At 49.4% G+C, this 10205-nt stretch overlaps 1 protein-coding gene across 2 annotated transcripts in view; it reads left to right on the top strand.

The window, feature by feature from the left end:
- Positions 1-1583: 1583 nt before the first annotated feature.
- The window catches only part of asb16 (ankyrin repeat and SOCS box containing 16), a 30695-nt gene continuing 22073 nt past the window's right edge, over positions 1584-10205 (top strand). The window contains exon 1 of one of the 2 annotated variants that reach the window (XM_072487120.1): positions 1584-2085. In XM_072487120.1, the coding sequence (XP_072343221.1) occupies positions 1794-2085 (292 nt within the window). In that variant the 5' untranslated portion in view covers positions 1584-1793. The remainder of the gene's footprint in view (positions 2086-10205) is intronic. The other variant, XM_072487119.1, reaches the window with a different exon arrangement.

Genomic DNA, 10205 nt, shown 5'->3' with positions numbered 1-10205 from the left:
AACCATCGCGCCATCTCTGGGTCCAGTTCCACAGCTCCTTGTAGCCTCCAGTACCTCACTTAGGTTGTCGACGTTCAACATTGCAGATTATTTAATGGTTGAGTGTCACAGATTAACCTGATTCTGTTCTTACCCAATGACCCCACAAACACACTTTCCAGGAGATAATTGCAATATGAAGGATGAACCTTAACTGATTTCTCCTCACACCTAGCCCAGCGGTACTGAGGCCAATTATAGTTGCTATCTTTCAAAGGATCAACAGTACAGAGCCGGAAACAAATCTGGAACCTTCTGGCCTGTTGACTCATTACCAGATTTGCTGGTATCTTCCCTCTCATCAACCTAAGACTCCAGGGAAATCTCTTTCTCTTCTGTTTGCAATGTGTGGGCATATTTTGTATAAAGATGACTCCCCAGAGAAATAGCTTTATTCACATACTCTGCTTTAAAAGATTTGGTAAGAAATACACAAGATAAAACTTCCATCTATTGAAATAGACATGCAAAAAAAAACCTCAGTGTAACATTGAGATAGCTCAGCTTTGTTTCCTGGCTATTTCTAAAATTTTAAAAACTGAACAAAGACCTTTTCAAATTGCTGAAACTATGTTAGTTTGTGACCCTCGAACAAAAGGAGCTATTTGACAGTATCGCAAAACTGGCACCACGTTATCACTGAAGAGACACTAACCCCAATCCATGGGCTACAGAAATCAGATTCAAAGAGAACAATATAAGGGCCATCTGCATTTTATAACCCAGGCTGGCCAAATGGAGGCCACTTGCCTGCTCAACAAATGCCGCGCAACTTTCCTTTCAATTCTTCAAAGGGTGAATTTGTATTAAAACTTGTGGGCAGCACGGTAGCATTGTGGATAGCACAATTGCTTCACAGCTCCAGGGTCCCAGGTTCGATTCCGGCTTGGGTCACTGTCTGTGCGGAGTCTGCACATCCTCCCCGTGTGTGCGTGGGTTTCCTCCGGGTGCTCCGGTTTCCTCCCACAGTCCAAAGATGTGCAGGTTAGGTGGATTGGCCATGATAAATTGCCCATAGTGTCCAAAATTGCCCTTAGTGTTGGGTGGGGTTACTGGGTTATGGGGATAGGGTGTGGTGTTGACCTTGGGCAGGGTGCTCTTTCCAAGAGCCGGTGCAGACTCGATGGGCCGAATGGCCTCCTTCTGCACTGCAAATGGTCAGCTCTCAGTAATGTGAACACCCTTCCAGCAATGGGCTTTTTTTTTGCTGGATTGGATCAGGTCGAAGGAAGGACTTGGATTATTCTAATGCCTTATTGCACTTTTCACGAACTTCTCAAAACACTGCAAATACAATAAATTGAGTAAGAAGATTTTACAAACAACATTTAACAATAAATTAAGTTCAACTCGGTATATTCATTGGTTCGTTTGTATTTTATTTTCTGCTATTGATCCACACACAGCTAGAAACCGGTTTTGATATCTGAGCATTTGCTTTTGTAGCGTGTGGTTGTGTCTGGAAAATGACTAAAATTGCTATTACTTAATAAAAGGATAATTTCCCAGCTTCATTATTCAAGCCGACAGTAGTGGGCATGCTGAATGCATGAAGCGACACCAGTGTTTACAGCTAAGTTATGGGATCTGTTTATAACCCCGTTACACACACTACCAAATTTATCAGCTCGGTGTCCCTGTCTTGTGATCATTTGCTCTCAGGACTGGATATTGGCTTCAGGCCCATGCGGACGGCACAGAGCAGCTGAACAGACAGGCTTTGAGAGCTTTCTAACAGCAGCTCCAGCTCCACCATGTACAGGGACACCTACGCCTTCACTTCTTCCACACTCCGGTCGTCGAGGTTACAGAGGGAGTTGCAGGATCTGAGGGATGAACGGAGAGCTTTGTGCAGATTTCCCCGAAGCAGCCAGAGTGCATTCGGGGAACCGAGAACACGGCCCCAGCTCCGGAACGATGCTGCTGCCCACGATGCTCTGAGCAGTGGGGATCTGGACAAGATCCGAGACATCTTCAAAAGCAAGGACTCGGTCAACGCGGTTCTAGAGACGGTCAGTCATGAACTGAGCTGGTCCGCAGAGCTAGGTATGAATACTTTGTGGTAAAGCTTTTGTGATGTTATCTTTTCATTATACTAGTGTTAAGTGGGATGAAGGGCCTGTTCATAGTATGTTGATTGGGACATTTTGCTTCCTTTCGTGTGTGTGTGTCCAATGCTCACTGTTTGTTGCCCCAGAATCTTATTCTGATCAGTCCAATGGTTAAGCGGTTGCCCAAACTGACTTGAATTTGAATTCACTGTTTGCGACAATTGTATGTTAATTGAGTAAAAGCACATTTCTGGATGGAATCTGAAACAAAAACAGAAAAGACTGGAAAATCTCAACATGCCTGACATCATCTGTGGAGGGAGAACAGGGCTGACTTAGAGTCATCCAGACTCCTAAAGTTAGCCCTGCCCTCTCTCCCTCTCGACAGATGCTGTCAGGCCTGCTGAGACTTTCCAGCCTTTTTGAATGTTAATTGGTATCTTTGGCCCTCTGGACTACGGGGAAAGCAGAGTGCACTGTTGTGGTAAACCACTGTATTGTATTGTTGTACTGTTACATACCTGGACTTGTCCCTGCTGGGTCCGAACCACTGTAGTATATAATATGTGTATTGTGGTAAACTGCCACTGTATTATATGTAATGTGGTAAACTACTGCCTGCTGGCCCTCCCTCGGGCTCGGTATAAAGGTGGCTCGTCTCCGCCGCAGCCTCAGTTCGGGATCCGAGGCCAGGAGGCTTTCCGTTTAGATTACTAAAGCCTCAGTTACGTTCACCACTCGTCGTGTGTTCATTGATGGCATATCAATTTAATAAACTAAACATCTAAGATGAATTCATCACTCAAGCCTGATCGCCTGGAGCTGGACCCACAGGCAGCCGACACCACTGCAACATTCGAGCACTGGCTAAGCTGCTTTGAAGCGTACCTCGGATCTTTCACCGAAGATTTCACCGTCCTCCAAAAGAAGCAGATCTTCCACGCACGGGTGAGCCCACAAGTCTTTCTTCTCATCAGGGATGCCCCCACGTATATGGAGGCGTTAACGCTGCTGAAGGGACACTATGTAAAGTCGGTAAACGAAGTGTATGCTAGGCACCTTCTTGCCACGAGATGACAACGCCCTGGGGAATCACTAGCAGAATTCCTGCGTGCCTTGTGGGTACACTGCAGGAACTGCGATTGCCAGGCGATATCGGCTACCCAACACGCAGAGCTGTTGGTCAGGGATGCTTATGTCGCAGTCATGAAATCAAACTACATCTGCCAGCAATTGCTAGAAGGGGGTACACTCGGCCTCCCAGAAACAGTACTAACTGGAGGTGGCCTCCCAGAACATGCAGGCCTACACCTCAGACCGCACGGCACCCTTGTGGACCTTGTGGACGCCGCCATCACCCGACTCGAGTGCGGCGCAGGCCTGTGCCGCGCAGCAGCCTGCCAGCGCCGGAAGCCCGAGGTGCTACTTTTGCGGCCAGGGTAAGCATCCCAGACAACGCTGCCCTGCACGGAACGCGACTTACAACGGGTGTGGGAGGAAGGACCACTTTGCGAAAGCCTGCCAGGCCCGATCTCTCCCAAAAACTCCTAGGCCCAGCAGCGCTGCCTGCTGCCTGTCGGGGCCGACCCCAGCTGCCGCGCCACCCGCCATGTGCAAACCATGAGCGGCGCCATCTTCGATTTCGGCTGCCACGTGCCATGGGGGCCGCCATCTTTAACGCCATCTCCGATGCCACCCGCCACGCGCGACCCCTGGGGGCCGCCAACTTGGGACCACTCCTCCCGGGAGCCCTGCTCACCCGATCGTACACTGGCCGCCGCTACCTCCGACTGGCATACCCATCACATTCCGAAGCTCACCTCCATCACGCTCGACCAGTCCCGGCCTCATCACCTCACAAAATCTACGATGACCCTCCGGATCAACGGGCACAAGACGGCCTGTCTTTTCGACTCCGGGAGCACAGACAGCATTATTCACCCAGATACGGTAAGGCGCTGCTCCCTCCCAATTTTACGCGCGACCCAGAAAATCTCCCTGGCTTCCGGATCACATTCAGTAGCAATTCGGGGGTACTGTGTCGCGACCCTTACCGTACAAGGCTTAGAGTACGCTAACTTTAAACTCTACGTCCTTCCCCATCTCTGCGCCACCCAATTACCGGGGCCCGACTTCCAGTGCCACCTCCAAAGCCTTACTTTAAAGTTCGGTGGACCCCTGCCCCCCCCTCACTGTCTGTAGCCTCGCGACTACTTAAGGTCGCCGCACCCTCGCTCTTCGCTAACCTCACCCCCGACTAAGCCCGTCGCTACTAGGAGCATACGATACAGTGCCCGGGACAGGGCCTTTATCAGGTCGGAGGTCCAGCGACTCCTGGAGAGCCCAAGTGGTGGTCAACAAGACTGGGGCGAAGCACTGGATGGTCATCGACTACAGTCAGACCATCAACCAGTACACGTAGCTCGATGCGTACCCCCTCCCCCGCATATCTGACACGGTCAATCAGATTGCGCAGTATCGCGTCTTCTCCACAGTGAACTTGAAGTCCGCGTACCACCAGCTCCCTATCCGCCCGGAGGACCACCAATACACTGCCTTCGAGGCAGATGGCCGCCTCTACCACTTCCTCAGGGTTCCCTTCGCCGTCACCAACGGGGTCTCGGTCTTCCAATGAGAAATGGACCGAATGGTTGACCAGTACGGGCTGCGGGCCACGTTCCCGTACTTAGATAATGTCACCATCTGCGGCCATGACCAGCAGGACCATGACAAAACCCTCCTGCACTTCCACCACAGCGCTAAACTCCTGAACCTCACCTATAATAAGGAAAAATACGTTTTCCGCACAACCCGCCTAGCCATCCTTGGCTACGTTGTGGAAAACGGAGTCCTAGGGCCCGACCCTGCCCCAAGAGATGCCTCTGTTTCTTTTCCTACTATGCCCAGTGGGTCCCCAATTATGCGGACAAGGCCTGTCCACTTTTAAAATCCACTGTTTTTCCCCTGACGGCTGAGGCCCGCCTGGCCTTTAACCGCATCAAGGCAGATATTGCCAAAGCTGCGATGCGCGATTTGGACAAGTCCATTCCATTCCAGGTGGAGAGCGATGCGTCGGACTTTGCTCTGGCCGCTACACTCAACCAGGCGAGCAGGCCCGTGGCTTTCTTCTCCCGTACCCTCCATGCCTCTGAAATTCGACACTCCTCCGTCGAAAAGGAAGCCCAAGCCATTGTAGAAGCTGTGCGACATTGGAGGCATTACCTGGCTGGCAGGTGATTCACTCTCCTCACTGACCAACGGTCGGTTGCCTTCATGTTTAACAATACACAGCGGGGCAAAATCAAGAATTACAAGATTCTGAGGTGGATGATCGAGCTCTCCACCTACAACTACAATATCTTATATCGACCTGGGAAGCTCAATGAGCCCCCAGATGCCCTATCCCGCGGTACATGTGCCAGCGCACAAGTAGACCGACTCTGGGCCCTCCACAATGACCTCTGTCACCCGGGGGGTTACCTGTTTTTTTCATTTTATCAAGGCTCGCAACCTGCCTTACTTCATCGAGGAGGTCAGGACCGTGACCAGGGACTGCCAGGTCTGCGCGGACTGCAAACCGCACTTCTATCGGCCAGACAAAGTGCACCTGGTAAAGGCCTCTCGTTCCTTTGAGCACCTCAGCATCGATTTCAAAGGGCCCCTCCCCTCCACTGACCGTAACGTGTACTCAACATTGTTCACGGATACTCAAGATTCCCCTTTGCCATCCCATGCCCTGACATGACCTCTGCCACCGTCATCAAGGCCCTGCACAGCCTTTTCACCTTGTTCGTGTTCCCCACCTACATCCATAGCGATCGGGGTTCCTCCTTCTTCATGATCGACGAGTTGCGTCAGTTCCTGCTCAGCAAGGGCATCGCCTCCAGCAGGACGACCAGCTACAACCCCCGGGGCAATGGACAGGTGGAGAGGGAGAACACGACGGTCTGGAAGGACGTCCTCCTGGCCCTACGGTCTAGAAGTCTCCCAGTCTCCCACTGGCAGGAGGTCCTCTCCGATGCGCTCCACTCCATCCGGTCGCTCCTGTGTACTGCCACCAACGAGACCCCTCACGAGCGTATGTTTGCCTTCCCCAGGAAGTCAACCTCCGGGGTCTCGCTCCCGTCCTGGCTAACAGTCCCTGGGCCCGTTCTCCTCCGGAAGCATGCGAGGAGGCATTAATCAGACCCACTCGTCGAGAAGGTCATGCTCCTCCATGCCTATCCACAATATGCCTATGTGGCACATCATGACGGGGACAGGACACAGTCTCCCTCCGGGATTTGTTGACTGCAGGTTCCCCAGTGACCACCACCCCCGATCCTACACCGTCTCCCTCCACAACTACCCAGCTACCTCAAGGTCTGGCACCGACAGGCCCACCGGCGGCCATCACCACCACCCCCACCCACACACCGCCCCCCTCTCCACCGACTCAACTACTGGGTGAAATGAAATGAAAATCGCTTATTGTCACAAGTAGGCTTCAAATGAAGTTACTGTGAAAAGCCCCTAATCGCCACATTCCGGCGCCTGTTCGGGGAGGCTGGTACGGGAATCGAACCGTGCTGCTGGCCTGCCTTGGTCTGCTTTAAAAGCCAGCGATTTAGCCGAGTGTGCTAAACCAGCCCCTGGCTAAGAGGACTACACGCTCCCGGACGGCAGTTCTCTACACCGGTGCCCACACCACAGCCGGGACTGTGGTGATCACGGCGGAAGGTCAAGGCCCCCGACAGACTTGACCTTTAAGTCCACTTCCCCCCCCGCTGGACTCTTTTTTTAACAGGGGGTGAATGTGGTAAACCACTGTATTGTATTGTTGTACTGTTACATGCCTGGGCTTGTCCCTGCAGGGTCCGAACCATTGTAGAATATAATATGTGTATTGAGGTAAACTGCCACTGTATTATATGTAATGTGGTGAACTACTGCCTGCTGGCTCCGCCTCCCTCGGGCTCGGTATAAAGGTGGCTAGTCTCCACCGCTGCCTCAGTTCGGGATCCGAAGCCAGGAGGCTTTCTGTTTAGATTATTAAAGCCTCAGTTACGTTCACCACTCGTCGTGTGTTCATTGATGGCATATAAACTGTTCAACTTTCTAGCCGGTATTTCTTGGCATTCCCTTTTGTTCTGTAGAGGTGCTGTCGTAAACTTTTTGTTCAGCAGGAACTAGTTCCTGAAGTTGTTTGAGCTTCTCTATATACTCCCGATCAAAATACTTTTCTGCCTCCCCCACCCCATGAATGTTATTCACTTTTGATATAGGAGTATGATGGAGGCAGAGATGATAATCTTTATTAGTGTCACAAGTCGGCTTACATTAACACTCCAATGAAATTACTGTGAAAATCTCCTAGTCACCACATTCCGGCGCCTGTTCGGATACACAGAGGGAGAATTTAGAATGTCCAATTCACCTAACAAGCACATCTTTCGAGACTTGTGGGAGGAAACCGGAGCACCTGGAGGAAACCCATACAGACACGGGGAGAACATGCAGTCTCCGCACAAACAGTGACCCAAGTCGGGAATCAAACCCAGGTTCCCTGCGCTGTGAAGCAACAGTGCTAACCCCTATGCTACCGTGAGTGTTTACAGCAGCAGTCACTATATTGTTTATTTATTCTGACTTTTAAATACGATGTGTTTTAAAATTAATTTCTCAGTAGCTGTGGGAGAAACATGGGACCCTTTTGCCTTGGTATTGGGGCAGAGGAGAACAAAACATAAGGCAGTCTGAAGACATCTTTTAGTTTCATGAGAATGCATCCAGCCATCATTTAAATTTTTTGTCTACTGATAAACCATTCAGGTCTAGTTTATACTATTAATTTATTATGGCTTTGAAATGTTGATACATGCTAATGGTCATGACTTAATTCAGGTACTTAGAATGATTTATGTTGTACCAGATGCAGACAAATTATTCAATATGCAACTGGAGTTTACATTTTAATTAATGGTCACAATAGTGTAGCCACCTAAATTGGCCAACTCCCGATTTGAAATGGCGAACGGCAAAGGCAGAAGGGAAATTCAGCCAACACGGGCAGAAACCAGCAGGTGCAGGTTTACTGTGTATTTAACTCTGCAAAGCCCAGACAGCATCGATACCAGCGACCATCAGCATAATAATGTAGCAGCCATCTACATACTAATGAGCAATCCCCGGGAACAATAACAACATTTGAGACACACAAAACTAAGCCAGATTCCCCGACGCCAGCAGGAACCAACACAAAAGAGGTTAACGAACACCTCAAGACCGCCTATCGATCAGGGAACCGCTCCAGTATTGGAGAAATCAAACCAAGCAATTGGAACAAAGTCCAATCACCTAGAACCAGGTACAGGGTCCGCCCCGAAAGGCGGGAAGCCCCTGGGGACTATAAAGTTAAGCCCCCAAGTTCAACTCGCTCTCTTCTTCCTGCCCAGGTCACCCAAAAACGCGAACCAACCTTGACTGTGACCGGTGCAGTTGCCGCCGAAAGATAGTAAGTCTTAATTCAATGCTCGCTACGAGATAGGCGCTCCTAGCTACCAATCCGTACCAACTTCGAATTCCGCAGACTCAGAACCCGAACGAAAGGCCATTTGTTCCCCTGACCTGGTGGGCCAGTCCGAAGTTAAGTATAGGCCTGTTAGTTATCGAAGTAGCTTAGACGTAGAATTTGTGCATGAGTAGCGATTACTGTGTATAATAAATGTGCTTTGATTTGAATCTTACTAATCGGTGTGTTGAGTTATTGATCATTACTTGGACTTGAACCTCGTGGCGGTATCATAAAGATACCTGGCGACTCGAGAGCAAAGGTAATAAAACAGAGCAATTGAACCAACCGGAAAGTTAGCAACAATAGGGCGCTGTTCAAATGGCGAGTTTCATTGCTGCAGTTTTGTATCACTGAGCTTTAATCAACTAGCTCCAGGTCCTGGACAGACGAAAGAAGGATAAATATTATCTTAACTGGCCATATAATGTACAATGTAAATAAATATTTATAAAAGTGTGTGAAAAGGGCAGTACGGTGGCGCAGTGATTGGCACTGCTGCCTCATGGCGCTGAGGACCCAGGTTCGATCCCAGCCCCGGGTCACTGTCCATATGGACTTTGCACATTCTCCTTGTGCCTGAGTGGGTCTTACTCCCACAACCCAAAGATGCACAAGGTAGGTGGATTGGCCATGCTAAATTTCCCCTTAAAGGGAAAAAAAAGAATTGGGGAATCGAAATTTATTTTAAAAAAGTGTGTGAAGACTGGTTTTCGTTTTATCCTTTGCCACCTGACATTTTGGAATATAACAGTAAATTTATTTATTTATAAATTTAGAGTACCCAATTCATTTTTTCCAATTAAGGGGCAATTTAGCGTGGCCAATCCATCTACCCTGCACATCTTTGGGTTGTGGGGGCGAAACCCACGCAAACACGGGGAGAATGTGCAAACTCCACACAGACAGTGACCCAGAGCCGGGATCGAACCTGGGACCTCGGTGCCATGAGGCCACAGTCTATATGACGGTAAATTAACCATGTAATGAGTTTTATTTTTAAAGATGGTACCACCTAATGTGTCAGTCATGGTAGCCCTGTTCCCTTTCAGTCAAAAGCCACAGTTAGAAACCTTTCTTCAGAGATGTGAGCAAATAATCCAGCAGGGCTTCGAACCTTCAGCTCTGACTGCCCTCTCTGCTTGGTGTAGATTCACTGCCTTTATTTGAAGAGTGAAAGGGAAGCTCTTCACTTTCATTGCCAATTACATACTTGAAAGAGACAGACGTGAAAGAGGCACAATTGAAAGGTTATTAGGGAAGAGTGGGAGCAGAATTAACTGGATTGCACTTTTGAACGAGCTGCCACAGACTCAATGGGCTAAAATAGCTCTCTCTCTGCTGTGGTAACATGTATCCTGCAACCAAAAATATCAAACAACTGGTTTATTTCATTGCAGGAACTTACTGGGAGAAACTTTGCTCATGTGCGTCCCTACATTACAAGGGTGACTGACTATATTCAACACAAATAAATCTAACCTACTCTCTCCAACAAGAGCAAATCTAACCATCCCCCTTTGGAGGTCAATAGTTTCAGTTCCAGGACATCGCTGCATGAGTTT

Source organism: Scyliorhinus torazame, chromosome 21 (genome assembly GCF_047496885.1).
Source record: "Scyliorhinus torazame isolate Kashiwa2021f chromosome 21, sScyTor2.1, whole genome shotgun sequence".
NCBI classification, from domain to species: Eukaryota; Metazoa; Chordata; class Chondrichthyes; order Carcharhiniformes; family Scyliorhinidae; genus Scyliorhinus; species Scyliorhinus torazame.
This window is presented reverse-complemented; position numbering and strand designations above follow the sequence as displayed.